At 45.3% G+C, this 25,296-nt stretch overlaps 1 protein-coding gene and 2 pseudogenes across 4 annotated transcripts in view; 1 reads left to right on the top strand and 2 right to left on the bottom strand.

Annotated features, from left to right (window-relative positions):
- Positions 1 to 25,296, top strand: part of FOXN3 (forkhead box N3) — a 257,286-nt gene that overhangs the window by 144,263 nt on the left and 87,727 nt on the right. For all 4 annotated transcript variants that reach the window (XM_025041993.1, XM_025041992.1, XM_025041994.1 and 1 more), the window contains exon 4: positions 7,584 to 7,648. In XM_025041993.1, the coding sequence (XP_024897761.1) occupies positions 7,584 to 7,648 (65 nt within the window). The remainder of the gene's footprint in view (positions 1 to 7,583; positions 7,649 to 25,296) is intronic.
- Positions 3,614 to 3,729, bottom strand: LOC112473873 (annotated as a pseudogene).
- On the bottom strand, positions 15,353 to 15,471 carry LOC112473924 (annotated as a pseudogene).

The raw sequence follows: 25,296 nt of genomic DNA, 5'->3' as shown, positions 1-25,296 counted from the left end.
AGGGAAAGAAAGACACAGGTGTCTCCACGTTGCAGGGAGTGAGGGTGACAGCCATGGACACCGTCATGGGTTGAATTGTCCCTCCAAAATTTATACGTTTATGTCCTAATACCGAAGACCTCCAATATGACCTTTTTTGGAAATTAAGTCATTGCAAATGTAATTCAGATGAGGTCAAAGTGCAATAGGGTGGCCCCCTAAGCCAATATAAAAAGGAGAAATCGGACACAGATGAGCACACACACGGAGACAGCATGTAAACATGAAGGCAGAGATTCGGGTGATGCATATATAAGCCAAGGCATGCTAAAGCTAAAGCTTGCCATCAACCACCAGGAACTAGGAGGCAGGCATGCAACATGCCCTCACCCACCGCCCTTAGAACTGACCTTGATCTCAGACTTCTAGCCTCCAAAATGGTGAGACAGCTAATTTCTGTTTAAGCCACTCGTCTGTGGTACTTGAGATGCTGAGAGCAGTGGCTTGGGCAGGGGAGGCAGCAGTGGGAAGCTGGACCCCTGGTCTGAGAAGATTGAGGGGAGTGGGTGACAGCCGAGTGCTGTGTCAGGACACAGCCGGAGATGCCTGCCAGAGACTGGGGACAAGTTCAATTGGAGACACAGAATTGCAAAAGTTAGGTTTTCCACGCGTCCACAAACTCTCCTGGGAAAGGAATCTTGCATGAAAAAGAAGAGGGAGCTAACACTCTAGGAATGCCCCTCATTACGGGGTCAAGGCTGGACAAAGAGCTAGCAGAATATTTAGAACAGAGAGTGGGAGGAGAACCGGGCTAGGAGGGTAGTTTGAGGCTAAAATTGGAAAGGATTTTAAGAGATAATGTCAAAAATTATAGTGAGTTTATATAACCAGAAAATAAAAGCAAGCTTCTCGTGTGAGCCCGTGTGGGAGGGCGTGGAGGGAGAAGGGACAGCGGTGCCATCAAGGGCCACTAGCCCTAAACGGCTAAGTGACTGAAAGGCCTCTGGTGACTGATATGAGAGGATTGTGGCCAGTCCAGGAAGACTGTGACATGAGGAACTAGACGTCAGGCACTCAGTGCCCAGCTCATGGGCTTTGTGAGTGCATAGCAGAATTTTGGGAGCTGAGCGCAGGACACCAGTAGATGTTTCGCAATGGATAAGATGAGATGCTATTGTAAGTCATCAGAAGGGAGAGGCAAGTGGAGACCACAGGTAATGGAGGGAGGAGCGATTCCAGAGGAAAGGAGGGCAATCGGGGAGTTACTCTGGCCAAGGAGAAGGTTCAGATGCAGATAGAAATAATGGAGGGTGAATGGTTTATGTGGAATGGCTTGGTTTTGGAAGAGAGGAGGTGACATCGGCTGATGTAGTATGGGTTTGAGACTTGGCGATTGGGAGATGATTGAGGCCAGTTTAGTTGGGTTGCTGCCCACAAGGTCAGTGGTTCTCACTTGGGAGAAATTTTATCTCCCAGTGGGCATGTGGCAATGTCAGAGACATTTTTAGTTGCTACAGCTGGGGGAGGAGTTGCTATTGAATTCTAGTGGGTAGAAGCCAGGGTGACTGCCGAATACCCTCCGATGCACAGGACGGCCCCTATGACAAAGGACGACCCAGCCCCAAACGTCAGTAGTGCCGAGGCTAGGGAACCCCATTGTCTTAGGTCAGCAGTTCTCAAACCTGTCCGAGGAGGAAGCCCTAACAACATGCTTTGTGGAGCATCGTGAAGCACCGACATATTTAAATATACCTGGCGATCCCAGAGTAGCCGCCTGTCGGAGTCTCACAGCCATCTCAGCCCTCGGCACATCCAGGGCCTTGGCCGTGACGGGCACACAGGAGCTGTTTCAGGCTAATCCAGGTGGAGTCAGGGTAAGTCTCTAGGTTTCACATTGGGCTAAGTTAACAAAACGATTCTGGACGTTTCTTACCACGATGCATGTTTTGCCCTCGCCAGGCTGTCAGTTGTGGGCTTTGTGGTCCTGGATGGTTGTTGTGTGATCGCCTTCCCAGCAGTTGCCGACCTCTGAAAATTGGCGAGAGGCCAGCTCTGATCGTACGACCCGGAAAGGTCACTGCGGGCTGCGGACTTGCCAGTTTGGACCTACGAGGGATTCTATGCAGAGTTACTGGGTTTTTTGTTTTGGTTTGTTTCGGGTTTTTTTAAGCTTTCTCATCTGTGAAGCTGCTTCTCACCTGTTGATTTTAGAAACTGTTCACTGCTACTTTGGACTGAGGAAGGAGTACAATGAGATGGTCTCAAAGCATCCTTAAAGAAAAGAGGAAGCTGGAGGTGCGGTTACCTCATCCGTCACAGGAATAAAGGAAGGAGCCATACCGGGAGAGTCCACACCTCAGGCTATAGGAGGAAGTGCTGGCACCCAGCATGTCACTTGACAAGAAAACTGAGCTGTGGTTTTCTTGTAACCAAGACAACCACTGGGATGGTTGCAGGTTGCAGGTTGCAGGTTGCAGAGCGTCCTTTTTACATACATCGGCTCATTTCACCCTCACACACTAGCTCCTGTCACGGCCGTCAGTTTGCAGGCGTGGAACTGAGACTTTGACATGTTAAAAGACTTTCAACATGTGTTTTGCACAGACAAATTCCCTGAATCCACATCTTGTGCTGTCCCCAGTACACTTGGATGGGACCAGGCAGGCACTGAAATGGTTTCAAATGTCAACACACTCCAGTTTTATTACTCAGGTTTATTAAAAATGTCAAGAATGTTCCCCAGGATTTTGAACTCTCAACTGTGCTCTTTATGGATGCTTCTCAAACTGAACAATATTCTTTGAAACTTGAGACTGCCTCACACATGTCTCCAGCAGACTGTTCTGGTCCCTGAATTCAGGGACTTGCAGCCTTCACCCAAGGAGTCTGGTTTAGTGTGAAGTGAAGGTCATATTTGTTCCTCTGTTATTTCCTAGTGATTAATCCAGTTAGAATGAAAACAATTGAATTCAAGTTTTTTGTTTGTTTGTTTGTTTGTTTTCAGAAATCAATTCCCCTCTGCTACATCTACTTTGACTGTTTTATTTCTGGAAAAACACAGTCTGATGGTGGGTGTCACAGTTCCGAAGGGATTGCCGTCACACTCTGTTTGCAGTGTTAAGAATATGATGGGACTGCTCTGTCGCCTGAAGCACAGTGGGCAAGCCGTGGCCTCTGGAAGGACTAGTTTAGGACAGGCCGATCTCGCTACATCCTTTTCCCTTTGCTTTCAAGTGAGCTGTGGACCATTCTGGCAGAGATGCTGACCGCAGGGGCTGTTCAGAAACAGCACGTCAGTTGGTCCTTCAGTGCCCAAAACTCTTTAGACTTGGATTCGCTTCTTCTAGAGTCTTTCCTATGTTAATTCTTTCTTTCATTTTACATTTAAAAATGTACAAATGTAGTAAAGTACGCATGACGTAAAGCATACCATCTTAACTGTTGTGTGACCAGTAGTGTGAAGTACATTCACATTGCTGGGCAGCCAGTCTCCAGAATGCTTTTCGCTGTGCAGAACTGACGCTCCGAGCCCATTAAACACTAACTCCCTCCTTCCCGCTCCCCGTCACCCCTGGAAACCACTACTCCGCTCTCTATGAATCTGACGCCTTTTTTTTTTTTTTTAATTTATTTATGCCTACAGCACTTGGTCTTCCTATGTGGTCTCCCATCCAAGTACTAACTAGGCCCGACCCTGCTTAGCTTCTGAGATCAGACATCGGGCTTGTTCAAGGTGGCATGGCTGTAGACCATGGACTGTGGCTCCCCTGGGGCGCGAACCCAGGACCTTCTGCGTGTAAAGCAGACGTGCTAAGCGCTACACTATGAAACCACATCTTAAATCTGACTCCTGGAGGGACCTCCTATGAATGGAATTACATAGTATTTGTCCTTTTGTGTCTGGCTTATTTTACTTAGCATAATGTCTTCAAGGTTCATTCATGTTGTAGTATCTCGTTCTCTCTTATAGATACACCAGTTCACATTTGGCTGCTGAGTTCTTAGCAAAAAGTTCATTTCTTGATTTGCTTTTCATTAGACTGTTACAAAAAGTCCAGGCCGCTGGGTAGAGATGCGTGGGTCTTGGTCACCATCCAGCCAGTTCTCACAATGATGAAAGCTCAGGAGTATAGGGAAAACACGGGATCCCCTTGGTGGTTCGAAGTCCTGCAGCCGGGAGAGCAAGGCCCAGAGAGTGGTGGACGCCTGTGAGTCCAGCAGGCGCAGGGTGTGCTGTTCGCGATGATGCCGCTCGTCTCTGGGGATTTGCTGGCTCAGCGCTGGTCTTAATGACCAGCTGGATCAATGTTCTCAAATGCCAGTTCACAAACTGCCTTTCTGCGAGGCGAGGCCCTCTTAACCTGTTGGTTGGCTTCCTTTGTTATGAAGCGGGTTTAGCTGGTAGTTGCTGAAGGTCATGGAATTTTGTGAGAGCATTATTGAAATGAGACATTTGTGGCGACCGCGCCGCATTGTTTCTGCTAGTAGGAGCCCACATGCCCGCGTTTCACATTTGTAGCCTGGGGTTTTGCCTCGGGGGGATTCTTAGTGAAATACCATCCTCAGCCTTCTTCCACGGAGGAGAGCTAGGAGTTTAGTGCTGGGAGAAGAAAGCTGGGAGATGAGAAATGAAGTCGGGGCCATCGTGATACGTGTGTCAGGACAGAGGGCTGGCACCAGAAGCTCTGGTCTGGTCTTGGGCTGATCACTAACCAGCCATGTGATGGCTGAGCAAGTCCGTCGTCCCTCAGAGTCTCCATTTCCTCATCCGTACAGTGGGGAGGGTGGGTCCTGCCCTGCTCACCCCCAGGATTGGAGGGTCCCATGGGAAAGTGTCATTGCTGTTCTCTGTAATTGGCTATCCCAGCATCGAGCAGTGTGAGCGGAGCAGAGCAGCATCGAGCGCCGTCATATGGTGATGAAAACCCACTTCGGCAGGTTGAAGGGGGCCCTAGTGGCCGCTTCTCACAGCAGCGCCCTTTCACAAGTCACCGACATGTAAGTGACTGAGTGTGGAGGGTCCCCTCATCCTCCCCCTATGCAAGCCACGCCCCACCCACCGTTGTCTTTTGATTTGCCATGTGAATGGGTGTTTTGCTGAGTGGCCTCAGATTCTTCTACAAAAGACCTCAACCACATGCTTCTCTGAATTACTGGGGTTGGTACACACTGTCAATTAATTTCATGTAACGTTTTCAAATGAACTTTGAGCATCTATTTGCAGCCTCCACAACCTGCAGCCACTCAGGGCCATAACCACCAACCTTTTTATAGGCATTTCTTATCTCTTCAGGTAGAATCATAGAAGGTTGGAACCACATAAGTATGTCATTATCTTCCTAGAAGCCATACAATGTGGCTTTTAATTCCCTCTCCCCGCAATGCCAGGTTCTTCTGAGCACCAGTTCTCAATAAGCACTTAATAAATCCTCGATTTACTAATAGTTAGATATCATTTAGAGAAACCATCCAAAAGAACACTATAGAATATAGAGCCAATAAATTCATATGTTTGAAAGCTTTGAAATTAGCAGGACAAGAAACAGCTTACTTTGAGCTAGAAAGAGACCCCAGGTGAATTGGTCATTTACAGGAGGGGCCAGGTAAGAGCAGGTGGGTGGTCAATCCAAATCTTTCTTCACTGCTACAGTATAGATTACACGGACGGCACAGCAGGGTGACTAGAATAGTGATCAGCGACTTAGGTACTTTAAAAGGGCGTTGTAGAAATCTTTAAGTAGATTTCTATCATATAGAGAATTTTCCTTATCTAAACCACTGGATTTACTCGTCCTCAGTTGCCCACATTTACTCCATCCCTGGCATCTACTCAGTTTTCAGCCAAATCAAGGTCAGGATAAAGAGGAGCTTTGGGTGGAAGTAAGCTGGATGGATGGATATTCAGGCTCCTGCAGTAACACTCAATTATTGAATTCTCCAGAAGCACTAACTCCTCCTCAGTAATGAAGTCCTCAGTTTTTAAATATCTTTAGACATCAGGTGATTCAGTATTGGCAGCAGCCAGCTTGTTGTTTCCTGCTTTCTTATGAAAATAAAATGGTAAAATCCCAGGAGCTGGCTGAGGTTGGTAAAGGATAATCGTAAGCATTTTTATGCACAGTGTTCTTCCTGCAACTTTGAGCCTTAAAAGCCTGAAAATGGAATAGGACAGGAATCGGAGGGGAGAGAAATCAGCTTGCTGCCATCAGCCTACAGCCCTGCGACCCCAGCCAGATCTGCTGTCCTGGCCACTCAGAGGCCACACCTGCCAGAGCTGAGAGTCTGGGCTGTAGGAAAAGCCACAGCTGAGAGATGCATTATTCTCGCTTATTCTGAGTATAGCGAATCCAAAACAGAATAAAACAAAAAGATTCATTTACATCAAGGTTCACGGTGTGTTTTCTAGCCCATTTGACATGGCTTTAGTATTTACTAGTACTTTTACACTTAAGCTCTCTTTTTTTCCTCCCCTTCTACTGCTCCCCAGTCATGTAATGTGTCCCTGTACGCGCGATGCTGTTTGTACCTCTGCTAATGAAGGTTCGGTCAGCAGAATGTGTCTCTGGCATTTCTCCGTTTGTTAACGGTATTGCATTGCCAGAGACCCGGTTGACAGATGAGGCATTCAGATTTCTCATTCTCTGGGTATCTGTCCGCCCAGTTTACGAATGTATTATTCAGACCAACTTCCTATTTTTTTTAATGTTGAAGGTGATTGATAATGCTTTAACCAATATCATTTGCCATGGACTGTTTTGGTGAAAGTAGTTTATACTGCCTGTTGGGCTGGGTGTAGTAACATTTTTGACTAAGTGCTTTCCACATTAATGTAAACCAATCCTTGATTTAGAATAACCTACTTTCCACTCTAAGCATGGTTTACTAAGATGGGCATGGTTATAAAGGTTTTCACTGGTGAACAGTGAAAATGCTTGTCTATAAATGCAGTAAAGTGTCTGTGATATATTGATTTTTCTTATTTTGTTGCCTCTCCTCTTAGACTCTGGATGGTAACACATCTGCAAAATACGTTATAGGGTATGGAGTGCAACATTTTAAGCCAAGAAATTTAAAACAGGATATAAAACCAAGAGAATAAGGAGAGTGAGGAAGCTGATCAAGGTCATATCTGTGTATATATTAAGGATTTGGTGGTAGAAAGCCAAGAAAGTTTGCGTTTATGATAGGCAGGTGGCACCAAGAAGTATTAGAAAACCCACCTGGTCTCAGACATGGATAGAAGTTCTTTGCCACATCAAGTCATACTTTTATGAACAAGTTTGTGCACGTTATAAGCTATGATGTTGAAGTGTGTGAATTTGCCATTTTGTTTACCTGCAAATGATTCCGGTGCCCAGGAGGGAGCAAGCAGGGCCAAGACAGTAACCAGAATATCCACAGCAACAGCAAACAGGCTCTGCGTTGTGAAATATGAAGTCCACTTATCACAAGACGAAACTAATGATTTCTAAGGATGCGTTTTGAGAGGGTACACATAACGCATGACTGGCAAGGTGTTTCGAGGCCGTCTCGAGGGCCGCGTCGAGTGCAGGTGAGCGCACGGAAACGAGCTGGCCCTCACGCTGCTTTCTCTTCTCTTTCAGCACATCAGGGCCACCCATCTGGCCGGGCAGTACCTTCTTCAAGAGAAACGGAGCCCTTCTACAAGGTAGGTCTCCAGAAGCACCTCTCCCCTCTCCCCCTGCCCCACCCCGCTTCAGGACTCCTCTGTGCTTGGTGTCAATCAGGAGAGTTCTGTCCCGTTGAGGAGTGGCCACTGGAGAAGTGTGACTGTTGCGGGTTGGGTCCGTTTGTCCAGTTCTCTTTATTTCTTCCTTACTCATGTCTTCTGGTTGCTATGAATTGTTCGCCTGAAACCAGGACTGCTTCTTCAGTCTGTCGTCACTGGTCATAGTCTGGAAGTGTTTGGCTGGCTTTGGTAAAATTGGAATTACATGGCAGTAGCATAAACTGGGCTGATGAAAATAAACCCCGTTACGTCTTTTCAATGATTGGGCTACCGGGGATGTTTTGGGTGTTTTCGGTACCGTGGTCATCGTGGAGGTCCACTCATTCCTGGCTGTCCCATAATGTCTGTGTGTGCCTGCAAGGGTGACTGTGGTTTGTTCGGAGGCTCAGAGTTCAGACACCCCTCACTTGTCCCTACAAGCATCATTCCAGGGGGACATCCTTCCTGCTGTCCAACCCATGGTCAGCTGCTTTGAATGTGTTCCTGTCCCATGCACTCAGGGAATTCAACCTGTCTTTCATCTCTACTTTTGCAATTGTTTCTTTTGAAATAGCTAAAGTTAAGAATAAACATCAAAAAATAGCAGTAAGATGCATTCTAAATACTTTCAGAAATTACTTTTTTGGGGTATCGCTGTTTTTGGTATCTGCTGTGTAGATAAGCTAGAATTGGCTGGACCCCAAGGGTGTTCCTGGTTTTGTCCCCATTAGCCTATGTTGCTTGGCCAGGTGTCAGCGTGGCACATCTGGCCAAGAGCCAGGTGGATTTGGTTGTGCCAAGGGCTTTGGGACTGTACTGGGCTTCTGGTGAGGAGTTTCAGTGCATTTCAGTTGGTTTAGAGCTGTTGTTTGGTTGGTTTAAGACTCTTTTTCTTAAAAGTATACACACCAAGGGCTGGCCGGCCATGCATGCGAAGTAGAAGAATATAAATGTGGCTGAGAGAGAAGAGACATTTATCTTCAGGTTTCTGGACCAGCTCAAACAACTGGGAGAGAGATCGCATTTTTGTTGTTGCGTTATAGGCCATGCAGTAGTATGTTGGTTTTCTAATAGCCTGTGAAGTCGGTAACTTAAGAATTTCTTTGCATTTTTGCTTGGTACAGGTAAAATTTAGGCAGGCAAGTTTGATTCATCTTATTTTTTAATTAGAGCATTTAATTCATCATAGCCATCCTAAATATTGAAGAAAAAGAAGGTAACTCCCTCCACTCTCAAAACTTAATACTTAATTTAAAAAAATCTATTTTATCTCACTTCGGATAGTAAATGTGGAAACCGATTATGATGAGCCTTTGGGTTTTTTTTCCAAGTAAATCTCAAAGTTACGAGCATCTTTATTTTTCCTCTAGTTCTATAGCAACAATGTGATTATCAGTCACGTCTGGATAATTTACAGAAAAGTGATTTTTATTTACCGAGAACATTTTCCTATACATTTTTTATTCATTAAGTTCCACACTAGGTAAGATTTGCTCTAAGCATATTTTGGGTTGTTTCAGGCAAAAGCACGGGGAGGAACATCAATTAAGTTTCTGAAATTGAGTGATTTTACTATGAGATTCTGTCTCATAGGTGGAAGACTTTTTTTCTCTTCCTGGTAGAGTAAAAAATTCTCCTAATTATTCTAGTGATTGAGAATTAAATTATTACAGATTTCAGATGCCACTGAATCCACATCCAGTTCAGTACAGCCCATTTTTTTTGTGCATGTGAAAATCAGAAGGATCTTGGAGAGACTTGGGGAGTGTGGGCGGGGATTTGTCAACTTTATTTTTTCTGCAATGTTTCTTCATTTATTGGATCTGTATATAGAGTTCTTGAGACACTTTTATCGTGACAAGATTTTTCAAACTACGTGCATGCTCTTCCTAATTAATTATTTTATGTTCCTTTGGTGGGTGGTACTGGCTCATCAAGAAGTCACTAAAAACCACAAGCAAAAGTTTTACAATAAACATATGGGTATATTAAAAAGGGAGCTGCCCAGTCACACCGGTAAAAGGTTTGGGTTAGAATGAAATAGAGGAAAATGTACCTGACTTCTGCTCACCTTCTCATTTTTATACTTTATATCTTAAAAATGTGGACACATTCCTTCTTTTTCCCTATAGCAAGCAGGAGAACGTTTTTCTAGATATCAGACAGTAGAAAAGAACTCGGTAGGAAAGAACCCAGGTATTTGGGATTGAAGGGACACCCGAAAGAACCCAGTTCCCAGGAGCGGAGTAGAAGGCGAAGGTGGGAGACATGGGCCCAGGCACCAGCCAGCAGAAAAAAGCGAGCCTGGCTGGGGGGCCCTGGATCACAGCAGAAGTGGCTGAACCCGCTCTACTGGGAGATCCTGCTGGGCAGAGTGGCCCTAGGGGTCCAGACTAAAGAATGCAGGAGCAGCAGAATAAGCAGATTTGTCACAGCGTTTTGAGGAAACAGACTGATTTTTGTCAGAAGGTTGGGAGCATAAGAGCTGTCACTTCTTGGGAGAATTGACACTTGACCAAAGACCTCGAAAAATAGGCGTGGGCAGGTGGAAGCAGGAAAAAACAGGCATTGCAAGAAGAGGAAACAGCCAGAGCGCGTAGGCACGAGAGGATCACGAGAGAAGAGCGATGGGGACTTCATGTGGTAGGTGCGGACGATGAGCGAGTCACGGGCACTTTGGGATAATGACATCACACGCGTCAGGATCTGTTTAAAGAGAGTAACGTGATAGCCGAAGAGGAAATTATGGAAGTTAAAACTTGACACGAGTGGAACAAAATGACATAATGGTTACAGTGTTGACTGATAGTTGTTTAGTTTATTAACTGTCGAGCAGAAACGTAGCACAGTTATTTTTTTTCCAGCATAAAACCAATTGCAAGAATTAACTGGAAGTACTCGAGGTCCCATCGAGTGCGGCCTGTGTGTTTTGGTTCTTGCAGAATCATTGGCAAGAGGGCCTGCTGAATCACCTCGCAGTTTTGAGGATAATGGGGTAAGATTTGGTTTGGATTACACCAGGCATGGGTACTTAACATAATTGGTCATTTCATCAATTCACAGTATTTATTTTAAATGCCATTTAGGCTGCTAGAGACGATTTTAGTATGTGAGCAGTTCTCGTGGACTAGAGAGCACTTCAGTTCTTGTACAATAGAGACCTAGCAGAGTGCCAGAAGGGGCCAAACCCATTGTTTAAAGGAGACCCAGGACGGGGCCAAACACATGAGTGTGGCTTATTCCAAACCCTGCAGGAGTGGCCAGCTGACAGGTGTCTCCAGCTGTCTCCTCTGCGTGTCTCTCTGTGTCTCTGTTATGGTCTTTATGTGTTTGAAATACATTTTTAGTTTTATTAGTTAATAACATCTCTTAATTTTTTAATTAGAATAGTAAAGCATTTTATGTTTTTTCCCTTTTCCAAACTCCCTAGCCACCTCCCCCACCACACACACACACATACACACACACATATTCCATTTACCCATCAGACTTAACATTAGGTGCCTTAATTTAAACATCCCCCTCAGATGAATTATTTTAATCATCAGTGGTTCCTCATTAAAGACACCCCTAACCCGTGGTCTGAACCTTCATCTGGTCCCTGGAGGTTTCGTCTCAGCTGCACATGGCACAGCTGACCTTGTTCGCATCATGCCTTCTTCTAGAAGTGTCTACAGGCTACTGTCGATCTGATCTTCCCCTTTTGCCCTCATGGTCTTCAGAGGCCCCGCAGGCCTTAGAGCTCCCTGCAGAATTTTGTTTTGAGAGAAACTGCTGCCTTTATAACTCTGGGTCCGCTGACCACTCGGGCCCACCTATTTTTATTTCCAGCTCTGCCTCTGAGCAGACGCTCCCCGGGCCCAGCCACACTACCCCAGCCAGCAAGCATTTCTTTCTTACTCATCTCTGTCACAGGCTTGGGATGAGGCTGGAGTTCCCAGGGAGGCCCAGGGCCTGCCCCCTCGCCGTTTACAGCCCGTTCTGGGGTCAGACCACACGTCCCAGTCCTTCACAAGAAGGACTGATGCGGCCACCGTGCTGTTACTAACACCTGGCCGGCCTTCCTGGCCCTCCCTCTTTCTTCCTTTTCTCTGTCACTCCAGTATTGGGCCACTAATTATTATTAAATCTGTTTCTGTAGGATGCAGTGGTGGAATTAAAATATATTCCATAACGCGCATAACAAGTTTTTATTTCCATTCGCTGCTGACAACCCAGTGGGTGAGCTAATGAAATGGAAAGAAGGCCTCGCAGGCATTTTCAGGGCGCCGAGCAGGACTGTGCTGTTGCAGGCCCCAAAACGGGACAAAGGAAACGTGCTCTTTTGCTGCCAGATGCATGTTGTTCCATGAATGTACAGAGTGCTTGCCATTGGTAAAAGGTGACAGAGGTTGGTCGTGACCACTAGATGACTTGCTTTGGGGATGCGAGTTTCCCAAGTTCTAGGTTAGCTTCATGCACTTGGTTTCCTGGAAGGACCGTTGTGTACCACCCGCTTTGCACAGCCCTTACCCTCTCCCTTAGCTAGACATTCTTACAGCTCAAGTGTTTGTGGTACCTCACTTTGCTTTTCAGCTGTGCCACGGAAGTCTCAAGAGCCAAGTATTCAGTATATGAGAAACTAGGTAAGAGAAGAAGGAGCAGGGAGGGACCTGGATGGGTTCTGGTCCCAGCACTGCCACTTGGTGAACTCTGTGACTTGGGGCAAAGCCCCATGGCATCCCGAGGCTTCATTGTCTGACCCGTGTCTTAGGGAGTGGACCTCATGGATGGCAGAGGTTTCCTGTGGAGTTTCAGCTGTGTTCCCCAAAAGTAGGTCAGAGTGGAGTTTGAGACTTAGCTCTCTCTGGCTCAGTGGAAAAGGAGTGTTCCCTTCAGCTCGCTGTGTCTGCAAGTGCGTCCAGGGAGAGGAAAGAGGGTGGTGGCAGCCTGGCTGAAGATCCCGATCCTCGAACGAGACAATTCTCAAAGGTCTCGTGGACGTCGGCGGCGGTGGGGGAGGCAACATTACTGATCTGGACAACCTGCAAACGAGCCCTGTCGTGGCTTCCTGGGCAGCTGGCTGAACCTCTCTGTGAGGATAATAAGAACGTCTGTCTGTCTCACGGGGTTCTTACGAGGATTTGATGCATCCGTATTAGTAAAGCGTTTACAACATGCTAAATTTCCAGAGTTATTGTAATATTTGACAAAATTGTGATTCTTAGGAAAATAGGGCTAAAATTCTCAGCGTGTGGTTTCCCTGTATTCTGCTAAAAATGTCCCTTGTCCAGTTGCCAGGCAGGAGACTGGGGGCGCCCCGGATCCTGTGGAATTTATTTAGATCTGGAGGACAGTTCGTGCATCTCTTTATAAACAGGACTGCTTCCTTGAGAGGTCACCCAGCTCCCAGACGCCTAGCTGTACCCCTCCTCTAAAACTGACGTGCACAGTGGGCGCGTAGGTAGTGAGCAGAAGAGCGTGGGTTTCGTGCCGAATCAGCCGGCTGTGAATCCCTGGCTCTCTGGGCACCAGCTGTTCGACCTGGGGCCTCAGTTTCGATCGTCTGTAAAATGGGGCCGTGAGATGTATCTCCGGGAATCATCGTGGCGATTAAAAGAGAACGAGAACATGAAAATGCTCATCCCGTCCAGCGCCAGGTCCCACACACATGCTTGATGAACGTTAAGGTTTTTAGCCTTTGACGCTGTTTCATGCCTAAGGTTTCTGGTCATTAATCTTGATCCTTATATTCAAGGTGAAAGTTCCAGAACCCCTTGAAGGAGGGGTCTCCCAGACTCCTCTCCTTTGTATGATTCCCGTCCTCCCTGCCAGCCCCACTGGCCTTTCCTTCCTAACCGAACCAGGATGATGCTGCCAGCACTCCGGCCTGCCACGGGCCCAGGATCCCCGCCTCTGTCGGGTTACCCCATCCTCCCCGACTCATTTCTTTCACATTTGGCCACAGCCCCCGGGCCCTCTGGTTTCCTGCACCTAATCTGCTCCACAAGCTGACTCTTTTGTCCATTTTGCAAACTAGGGCATCCACCTAATGCATAAATCTCCTGAATCTTGCCCTTAGGCACACCCTCATTCAGGAAAAGAAGAAAGTAATAATAGAAAGGGGGAAGAAACACTGTCTCTACATTTTCCCCGTCCTAATTGCCTTCTGTCCTCTTCTGCCTGCGAAGCCCTCTGGTTGGGTTTTTTTTTTTTTTTTTTTTTTTTTTTTGGGGGGGGGGTGGGTGGGCGGGAGTATAGATATTTATGTAACGACAATAATAAAGTCTGCTGGGGGTTTTGTTTACCAGCAGGTGAATTTAAGGGGATGCCTTTCAGCGTTCCTAATCACCCACCATCTATGTGGTCACTGAGAATATGTTTTTAAGTTTGTTTAAAAAAAATAATAAGGAAATGCAATTTTAAAAGAAGTCTTTGATCAATTCTGGCTTTCACTGTCTCTTGGGAATCCAAATTTTCCTAATCGCCAGTTACCCCAACGTCCACGATGTGTGCAGCTTAGTATGGAAACTGAGCGAGCATCCGTTGGACAGCCGTCTTTTAATTACAGCTGATCTGCTATCATAGTAACTATTCTCATGAAAATCCAGTGTTGCATCCTGAGCAAATGGCAGTCCTATGGACGGAGACAGGGAGCCAGAAGGAGTTGCCAGCTCGACTGGGGACATGGCACGGAGAGCCCCCTCTGGGCCAGGTACCTGCCGAGCAGGTGTGTATGGGCCGAGCCTGCTGTTTCAGGGTGATGGCCAGTAGGAGGTGGAAACTGAGGCTGGCGTTTCAGGAGAGGGAAGTCGGCGTGGAGAGCACGTTTCGGAGGTTGTCAATCCAGAAACACCCATTAAGTGGCGGGCAGAAAGAAGTGGGAGTCTCGGGAGTATAGGGTGACCAGAGCAGAAGGGTCTGTATTGAAGTGTGGTAGGAGGAGGAGCAGCAGCTGACAGCAGCCACGACAGTAAAGAAATAGCTTAGAAAGTGGAGGAAATCGCTAAAATGAAGGGCACAGAGAGAGGAGGGAAGGGGCAGGCGCGCTTGCTGGGCAGAGAAGCCGGGGAGGTGGGCCTGTCGGCTCTGATGAGTAAATTGGCACTAGGGTCTTCTTTGTGCGTCCACTGCCCTGCCTCCTGTCTCTGCGGACCTGCGGTTCTGGACATTTCATGTGGATGACATCATACGCGATGTGGTCCTTCGTGTCCGGCTGTGTATTTTCTTTACATTATTCTTATATTAGCCTTATGTACTAGGTATTATTTCACTCATTTTATAGATGGGAAAATAAGGGCCTGGCGCAGTTGTCCTGGTCAAGGTCACAGAGCCAGGGTCAGACATACCCACCTTTGGTTGAAATGGTATAAGTATTTCTAAACAGTTTTCTACTTTAGATGTTTAGATATTCTTTAGTGTTTTACAGACTGTGGCTGAAAAGAAGCCTGTTATATGGCTTAAAAGCAGTTGAGACAAGATCGAAAGATGGAAATGAATACTTGTGTTGTCTTCTTTTATTCAAATAATTAAGGCACTTCATTTCTCTTTGTCCCTACATGTGACTTTTGTAAACAGCCAACTTTAAGATATTTTAAAGGGTGTGGATAGAAAAAAAGGGAAATTCTGAAATTAGTCATTCAAAGATTTTTTTTTTTTAAAAAACACCTATAGCACCTGGTCTTCCTAGGTGGTCTCCCATCCAAGTACTAACCAGGCCCGACCCTGCTTAGCTTCCAAGATCAGACGAGATCGGGCTCGTTCAGGGTGGCATGGCCGTAGACAGTCATTCAAAGATTAATGCAATGAGGAACACACCCCTTAACAGAATGAGTATTTTATTTGAGTCTAACTGAATTTTATACCAGTAGATAGGTAGATATAGATATTTTTATACTAATTATACTTTACCAATAGGAATATTCCTTATAGTTTAATTTTTTGAGCATTTAAAAATGCATTTCTTGTCTATTAAGTTGTATCAGTTAGATTATAAAATATAAAGATTATACAACCTTGGATCATATTGTATTGCACAGCCTGCTTGTATCAAAGGGCTCACTCTTAAAATACAGTCGGAAAAGTCGTTCCCCTTGAAGTTCTGTTAAACTGTACATAGATGGAAGTCTAGAAAGAAATATTTTTATACAATTGCCAAGAGGCTTACAATGAAGGAGAATTTAGAACATACTCCAAGTGAGCGGTTCTTTTTTCAGAAGTGAACTTAAAAGGGTCCACCTGTAAACTGCAAGAGGTCAAGTTTGTGTTCCTGTTTTGTTCCCTCGACAACTGAAAGGCGCGGCTGAGAACTCCTGGGTGGTGTGCGCTACAGTGCGTGCGAGGCGTGGCGGGGGGGTGCATGCACGGGCGCACGTGGCCCATGCACTCAGGCTTTTATCATTGCTCCTCGTGTGTCTGCAAGAATAAATCTCTCCTACCATCCCTTTGCCCCTCCTTCTGCGGTGTCTCCGTGACCCTCAGCTCTCCTGTTGACCTTTACAAACGAAGGCATGAAGATAAAAGACCTCAGTTTTCGTATCAGACATACCTGGATCTAGTCCCTGCCTTGCTACTTAATTGCTGTCGACTTTGGAAAAGTTTCGTAAAGTTCTTTGAGCTACTGTAAAATAGGAAAATACCAGTCTTGCAAGGTCGGTACAATTATTGTGACGATTAGATGAAGACAATCTGTGTACAGCTGAACTGCGGTTTTACCTTCAGGAGGGTTTGACTGTTTTTGGTCCCCATGAAGCCCCTTCCACATTAAGGCAGATTCCCACCAGATACCCACAGGAGGGGTAGAGTTTGAGCCCTCATCAGCTGTTCTCTCTGACGCTTTTGAGTGACTAAGATTTTAGGGATGTGTTGAATGGCTTTTGATTTGTTTTTCTGTTTCTTCCAACTCTTAGTGTCTCCGAGCCAGAATACGAACTATTTGCAAAGCTTCATTACAGAGATGGGTGAGGGAGACAGAGTTGAGAGGGAGAGAAAGAAAGAAGGAGAGACATATTCGCAGTGATAAAGACCTTGAGAAAATTATTTAAAGGATCATGTTGAACTTCTCCCCCAACTCATGGTCAGAGAAGCCCCTCTTAGGGCTGCGATTTGGAGGTCCCTGGCCTCAGCGATTGACCTACTTAGTTTGTTTCTTGGTTTGTTTTTTAATGGGGCATTTTCAGGATGTTCTCATTCTGCTTATTTGACACAAATTGCAGTGAGGGGTCAGAACCACAGGCCTGTGCCCGATGACATCTGCCAGTAGAGCTGCTCTAACCCAGTGTCTTGGCCCTGGATTTGTTTCCCACACTTAGAGCAAGACCATGAGAACATCGTGACAGGAGACAAGCTGATGACATGTAGAAAGGCCAACTCTGTGTTTATCATTTGTGTGTAGTATTTTTCAGACTCTGAGAGACTTCATTCTTTTAAGTTTTGCCATGATTAGGGTTTGAAACTATTATGAATGAAGTTTTCACTTTTAAACTTTTGTAGCTGTAGTAGGCCCAAATGATGACATGGGTACAGTAGCCATGTCAGGGCATCTTCTTCTGTGGGACCCACTGTGTGCCTACCTCTCACCCCCAACTTCCAACATATATTCCAAATGGGGGTGCTAACTTCTTACAGGAGGTCCCTGGCCTCAGCGATTGACCCACTTAGTGGTTTGGCTGTCACTTGAAAGAATTTAAAATGATTTTTAGAGATGATGACTTGACTTAAGCAAACCAAGTAGGATCATGGTAATGCTAATACCAGTTCTCTCTCCCCAGCTTGGCTTTGCCTCTGGTGGAAATGGGCTGGAAGAGGCTCACAATGAATTCACAAGGTGACTGTTACCTTTTGTGCTACAAGCATCAGCTTTGAATCTAGCATTTCCCCAGAGTCTCAGGGAAAGTTCTGAGCAGCACTGTAATCAGACCAGCCTGGGTCACATGACCACCAGAGCCATTATTGTAACCAGGGGAACGGGGAGGGGTGGATGGTTTCACCATAGGGGTGAAAACATCACTTGGAAGCACATGGATGCTTTAGGGAATGGAATGTTCTCCAGATGCAAGGCAGGGTCAGTTCCCAAAGAAGGGAAAAGGAAGTGTCCATTATAACAGCACAGCCATTAAAAAAAAAAACAAAAAACAAAGCAATGGGCACAAAAAAACCTTAGGTTACATGTGCAAGTAAATCTATGTAGCCAGTAAGTGGAAGGTCTAAGGCCAGAATGCAGATCTTCCCATTTGAGACTCTTCCAACTTTCTTTTTCTGATAACGGCCATCATTCCTGGGTACACAGGACTGCCAAGGTCGCAGGGCATATGGTGGTGTCAGTCAACCTAAAATAATTTCCCAGAGGCCCAGAATCTGAGTTAATGGTGACCAACTTTCATTTTCCTGGCAGAATGGGATTGCCTTAACTAGATTTGCCTCATCGGCAATAAAGGAGGGAGGGAGGATGGGATATAAGTGTCCTTTACTGAGGATTAGCCTTGAGCAGCCAACCTCAGGATATTTGTGAACTTCTCATGGCAGCCAGAGTTGATCCCCAGAGTCCCAACTTTAGAGTCCAAGGTGCTTGGACAGTGGGCGAGTATATTAATCAGCTGGAGCCACCATAACAAAATACCACAGACTGGATGGCTTAAACAACAGACGTTGATTTTCTCACAGTTCCGGAGGCTGGAAGTCCAAGTTCAAGGCGTTGGCAGGTTTGATTTCTCCTGGGCCTTTCTCCTTGGCTCACAGACAGCCGCCTCCTTACGGTGTCCTCACGCAGCCTTTTCTGTGGGACTGTGCTCCTTCTGGTCTCCTCTTCCTCTTGGAGGACACCAGCCCTATTGGATTAGGGTCTCCACCCTTATGGCTTCATTTAAACTTAATCACCTCTTTAAAGACACTGTGTCTAAATTCAGTCACATTGGAGGTTCGGGTTTCAATATATTAATTTTGGAAGGGACACAGTTCAGTCCACACCAGTGAATTACATACATGCATTTCACAAACATTCCTCTGTCTCCTGCAGTGTGCGGGGTACCTACCCCTCGAGGTGTGGAGACCTCCGGTCTCAAGGAATTTGCAGTCCAGCTGGGAGACAGAATCACTGAAGACAGAGAAGCCTCGGTGCTTTGGCATTGCAGAAGGGCTTAGATTCTGGGGGGGAGAAGGAAGTCAGGAGTTGGGGAAGCTGTCACTGAGGGCATTGCTTGTGTAATGCTAGGCTGCTGGCCCCGCATTTCCTAAATCAGCCCCGTGAACTGCTTGGCATGGCCAACTGTGTGTTTCTCACAGCATCGTCGCTCCAGGACCTAATACAAAAGAGGTACCATTACATTTGCAGCAGCAGCAAACACTCATTTAGCCAAGCTCGCAAAATAGTGGAGCCCACACCTAAGGCACAGACCACAAGTAAGTGCACAGACAGCATGTACATGCCTTCAAAGCAAAGGAGAAATATGATGAGCCAGGGTGGAGATGGGAAAAGTCACCCATGTCCCTTTTGGGTAGCTTACCTTATTCCTTCCAGTTTGGAAGACGGGAAGATGAAGGGAAGGTATTCTGGGCAGAATTGTCGGTGAGAGTCTGGTAAAGGTAGTGGAGAGTGGGTTTGACTTTGAGAAGATACAGGGGTGGCGAGATAGTGGGGACTCGATAGATGGTGTAATTTAAATCTTATGCTGATATGGCCACGTAAGGAAGGGCCAGGAGCTAAGAGCTGATAGTCATGAACGTGGGGACTGCCCCAGGGAGGTGTGCCTCACAGCACGCGAGCTCCGCAGGGGCGGTCAAGGTAGTGTCATCGCTGGGGCCGAAGATGGAAGGAGACGCGAGCAGCCGTGACCAGGCCAAGAGGCCGTTTTGGGTAGAGGTGAGGGGGCCGGAGCAACTGAGAAGCGGGAAGAGATATCGGAGCCTCAGATGCCATTAGTGTAGAATGCGGTGGCATTTCTCCCATTACCCAGTCAACTTAGGAAAAATAATACTAATCACATCTTAAATCAGTATAATTTAAAGAGTGATGGAAATCCAGTTCAGAATCAAAGATATACCCTCTTCAATCTCACTAGCTTGTTCCCAGCTTAATTTTCAAAATTAAGACACCTCTAACAAGACGCAGAATCATTCACGATCCAGAATGTAATGAGAAAATGGGTTGCATTTCAAAACCTAGCATACCGCACGCGCGCGCGTGTGTGTGTCAGGGGCCAGGGGGTGTGATAGTTCCCTGTATAACACCATTTAACTATAAATGGCATGTGTTGGACATGTGAGTCAATAAACTAGGAGGAAAATGGGATTGCCTAAAAATAGCTTTTGAGCTAAAGAACTGTGTTTGGCATTAGAGAGACTTGGCTTTGAATCCCAACTCTGACAGACTCTCATAATAGCGCTCTCTCCCTGTTCCTGTCCCTGTCCCTGTCACCCTCTCGCTTTCTCTCTTTCTCACATATGTACACACACACACACACACACACACACACACTTAAACATATCTGCACCTACATATACATGGCTATACTCATTTACACACACACACACACACACACACACATATCTGCACCTACATACACATGGCTACACACTCATTTACACACTTTATCTGCCCTTTGGCTTGGTCAAATACTTGACTCTGAGCCTCTCTTTCTTCACCCGTAAGATCAAGATACCACTTACCTTTCAAGAAATAAATAATGTGCAGGCCAGCACTGGTGGCTCTGATGAGGTGATCCCCTCGGCTCTGTGTCGCCCCCAGCCAGGGTTCACAGGGAAAGTGTGCAAAGAGAAGTCGCAGTGTGGTTGTCCCTGGGGTGCAAGGTGGTGACTAGAGGAGGTGGAAGGGGGGCTCCTGAGGTTTGCTCATTTGGGTGCTGGTTACTTGGGCAAATTGTGACAACCCATTGAGTTGTACACGTATTATGTGGGTTTTGCTGGGTATGTGTTACTTCTGTCAAAAGTTTCAAAAATGACTGGGCAGGAAAAATTTCATTATACCTACTTGATTTCAGATTTTCATTATGCACATATAATAAACCTCAGAATTCTTACATGATTAAAAAAGAGTTTGTCATAGATTTTATTAAATCAATGCTGGGTGAAACACAGAATAACAAAAATTGCTCTCACAATTCAAGAGTGTTTTATTAAGGCCTGCCGAACCTGCTTGTTATTGATATTGCTAATACAATATTTAGATTCCATTTTGAACATGCCAGCTGGCAAAGATTACTGAAATGTCAGTCTCTCCCAAGAGTGGGTTTTTTTGTGTATGTGTGTGTGTTTTCAAACATTCATAACTAGAAAGTTAGGTTCACAAATGTAGGTTAAGATGAATTTATGTAACTATAAGTGAAATTAGGGAAAAAATGAACTCTTTAACGAAAACTTTGAGAAGGTCTTTGCTTTCAAAACACACGGGAAACTTGTACAAACTTTAAAATTTTCATTCCATATGGTATCTTGGTGGATAAATATGTTAGTGAAGTAACTGATTTAGAAATCCTTATTTAAAACTTGAAACTTCATAGCAAGCATTTCGCTAGTGGAGAAAACATTGTGTGTGAAAACTTGAGATTTAAAAACAAGCGGGCCAGAGTGGGGAATGGGTGAGGAATCAATCAGAAGGTACAAACTTCCAGTTACAAAATAAATAAGTCCTGGGAGGTGACATTCAGCGTGGTGACGAAAGTTAACAGTACTGTATTATATATTTGAATGTTGCTAAGAGATCTTAAAAATTCTCGTTGCAAGAAAAAAATTTATAACTGTGTGGTGACAGATACTGTGTTGATCATCTGGAAATATATACGAATGTTGAATCGTTATGTCATACAGCTGAAATTAAGATAATGTTACGTTAGTTATACCTCAATAAAACCTAAAATAAAAACAGACAGGCCAGTTCCACTGAGAGCTGTCACTCCCAGTGGAAGATGGAATAACCAAGATCAGTTGTAACTGAAAGCACAAATAATTATGGTTGTGCCTTGAAGGGTGGCTTGGAAAAGAGTACCCTTACTCTGCACATTTGTCGAAATGATTGAGGTGTTCAGGAAAGCCTGTCAGATCGTGGAAGCCTTGGTTATCTTCATTTAAACTGCAAATCTCTGTTTATCAGTCCTTTGCAAATACTAAGTGGTTAATGGTGCCTCTTAAGTTTTCAGATCTCTTAAGAATGCCTTATAATAAAAAGAACTTAACATCACTTTTATGTTAATACTCAGACATACATTTTGTCTTGAGTGTTCCGAAGTCAAAGGCTGTGATACTCCCATATTTCAAGGGCAGAGAGAATCTAGTGATATGTCTGTATTTGTTATCCCAAAAGAGTTAGGGCAATCTTACAGAAAATGGTATTTCCTGTGTCTTCGGGATCATTATTTTGGTGATAACAGTGCGTTGTTTTTGTTGTTGTTGTTGTTAAGGTTAGCTGCCCACATGTTCAGATTTTGAGTAGTTTAACTGTTGAGTATACTTCGGAGTCTACGCAGTAAATATTTCTGAAGGGCTTTCGTCACTCCTGTAGTCATGTATACCAGGCTGTAAGGTGTCAGTAGTGTGGCCTGTATTCTACATTAAGTGTTCAGCTTATTTCAGCTCAGTGGTAGTACAAGAAGTACACACCCTTGGTTTTGGGGTCACTTCATGGTACAAAATTAAATCGGGGGAGGCTCTTCCTTCTTGTGTCTTCCATGTCATTCCCTCTTCTAATGTATCCTCATCCCCTCATGTGGAATAAAATGAAGCATTTGCTTAATGTTTTTCCTTAGGGCAATTCAAATGGTATTTACTGCGTATTCAGCATTATTATTTTGGTGATAGCAGCAAAGTGACACAAATCCCTTTGGCCTCACTGACGTCTAGTTTGTATGTGGTGAGGTTACACAGGGACTAACTCGAGTCATAGAATTTCAGACCTAGACACCTAGGTGGCCACATCTGCAGTGAACAGACAGGTGAACTGGGCCCAGAGTTGGGCTTGCTGTGGGGCACAGGGCAAATTGGTGGCAAAACCAGCCCCTCCTCAGGCCGGTCCAGCTGTCCTTCCTCGCCATCCTTTCAGATTGGAGTAGACCGCCATCCCCCCACCCCCTCCCCCGCTTCTCTTCCTGTGAAAAGGAAGAAGAGACGGCACAAGCTATATGTCGTCATCGAAAGCAGTAATGTGAAACTGATATTTCTTTCTTACCGTGGTGGACCAGTCACAGCCTTGAATCCCAGCTTTTGTCCTTACTAGCAGTATTGTGTCTTTTCAGGTCTCACTTTCTCCATCTGTGAAATGGGAAGTAAGCTCCACTATGCTAGTTCTCAGGGGAGATTTACATCGTATTGCCCAGTGGCTGGAATATAGAATAAGCTCTCCATAGTTGGAAACTACTACTATGAAGCCACTTGGTGGGTCTAGCTACCTTCTTAGATTCTTCTGAGAAATTGAATGAATGCCCCAGCCAGCCTTGGGGTTTCAGCCCAGCACAGTGCTGACATATGCGGTCCAGAGCCTGACTGACGCTGACTCCAGCACTTAGAAGCCAAGGACTGGAAGGACATACGGTGAAATGTTCATTGTTGTTATTTTGAGTCAGGAAATTATGGGAAGTTTTTTATTTACTTTATACGGGCTGCAATAAGGTGGTATCGGTTATATAACTAAAATCTATAAAAGAATAAATTAAAATTTACAGCTGCTAGTTTATGTTCACGGGATTATTGTTAATGGTTAGTTCACATCTTTGGAGATCAAGTGATGTTTGCAAAAATATAAAATGGCAGTGTTTAAGGCACTCTTGGCTACTTAAATATTAGAGAATAAAGAAGTTTTAGATCTCACCCTTCCTTGTGCCTAATCCATGTGCCTTGAGAATTTTGCTATATTTCACTTCATTTTTGTTGCCATTTCCCGCGTCTAGTACTGTTTCTGGCATAGAGTGAATTTAATAAACAGAATCCATATCTTTAAATTATTACATGAAAGAAATAACTAAAAGCAGTGACAAGAACAGGCACCATTCAGTCAGGCCCTGCTGCCCACATACAAGGCCAGGGGCAGACCCGGACGCTCCCCAGCTGTGCCAACCGGGGGACTGCTGGCCGGTGCCCACCCTCCTGATGCAGATGGAGCGAGTCAATGCTAAGAAGCGAAGGGAACTGCTCTGAATTTTAGCAGCACGTGGTGATCACCACAAGCACACAAGGGTAGGCTGCCACGGGGTCGGACCAGCCAGGGCCCCTGGCATCAAGCATCATGAGTGCTCCTGACTCCGTACCCTGGAGAACAGAGCCTTTCACAGGTAGAGGAAAACTTTTCAATAGCAGATGGCAGCCTTTTGATCACATTTGATTAACAGGTAGTTTTGCGGTAGTTAGTTCCACTAAAAGCACGGAGGTGGGTTTTTAAAATTTTAATGGTTTTAAACAACAGGAACGATGTTCAGGTATTCGGCACGACCCACTCATATTGCTCGATGCACAAGGCCAGAGACTTCCAGCAGCTGCTGTCACTTGAGTGCAGTTCCGTAGACCCACCTGCTATGTTTCCGTAAGAGGCAGAATTTGAGAAGTTCTGCGTGCAGATCTACCGGCTGGGGTTGAGAGACAGCAGACTTAGAATCGAATATCAGGAGTCTAGATTTCGAATGGGTATGGCTGTTTTTACTTTTCTTAAATATTTTAATAATCTTTATACATATTTCATATGCAGTTCAGTTACGCTCCCAGATATTCTATGACGACTGAAGCCAGAGGGGAAGGTTTTTCTGTTCGGGGAGTTGACCCTAAAACCGAAAAGTTTCCTCGGAGCCCTAGTCTCAGCTTTGGTGCCGGTCACCGTCTGCCTTAGAGCTGGCTGTTGTGCTATGAAGGGCTGCAAGTCAACGACCGTGTTTAAATACTTCGTCTAACATCCCACCTTGTTCTGAGAAGAATTTGCAGTAGCTTTGCCGTATAACTAGAATTTTTTTTTTTTAAAAAAGAGACCCAGCAATCAAGGCAAAGGGAAAATAAAGGTAGACAACTCAAGATAGAGTTAAAAGATAACAATATATGAAATTAATATCATAAGTTCTTTGTGTTGGTTTAAAGGGTAGGGCGGTCAGTCGTGGGTTTGTCTGTGAGCTTCCTAGTGACCAAGACAAAGAGAAAAACATGATCGCTTGTATGTTTTAAAGATTAAAACTGACTCATTACCAAAGAGAACCAAAGATCTAATTTGTCCTTTAGATCCAGGGGTGGGGAAGGGAGGGAGGGAGGAAAAGAGAGAGAAGGAGAGAGAAAAATCCTTAGTGATGTAGCAAGTGCGTCCTGGAGGTTGATGCTAGTTTTGTAGACAGCTTTCTGTAACATGTCTTCAGGCAGGGAGGGAGGGCAATGGCAGCAAGACCTTGAGAAGCCACTTCTTCAGCGATAGCCGGGGGACATTGCCTTCTTTAGTCTCAATACTAGGTCTGGGGTAGGGACATGGAATCTGTAGTTTTAGAAGCTCCCAGGCAAACTTGATAATCTGTTTTAGGTAGTGAGAAATGTGTGGCTTAAACAGGCCAGTGGCCGGAGCTAGAAACACTGACATGGTGACTTCTTGGTCCACGGGGTAACCAAGCTTGTGGGAGGCGAAGCTCACCGAGGAAGGA

This window comes from Pteropus alecto, unplaced genomic scaffold (assembly GCF_000325575.1).
Source record: "Pteropus alecto unplaced genomic scaffold, ASM32557v1 scaffold8, whole genome shotgun sequence".
Classification (NCBI taxonomy): domain Eukaryota; kingdom Metazoa; phylum Chordata; class Mammalia; order Chiroptera; family Pteropodidae; genus Pteropus; species Pteropus alecto.
The sequence above is the reverse complement of the archived record's forward strand: the minus strand, read 5'-3'. Positions and strand labels throughout refer to the sequence as shown.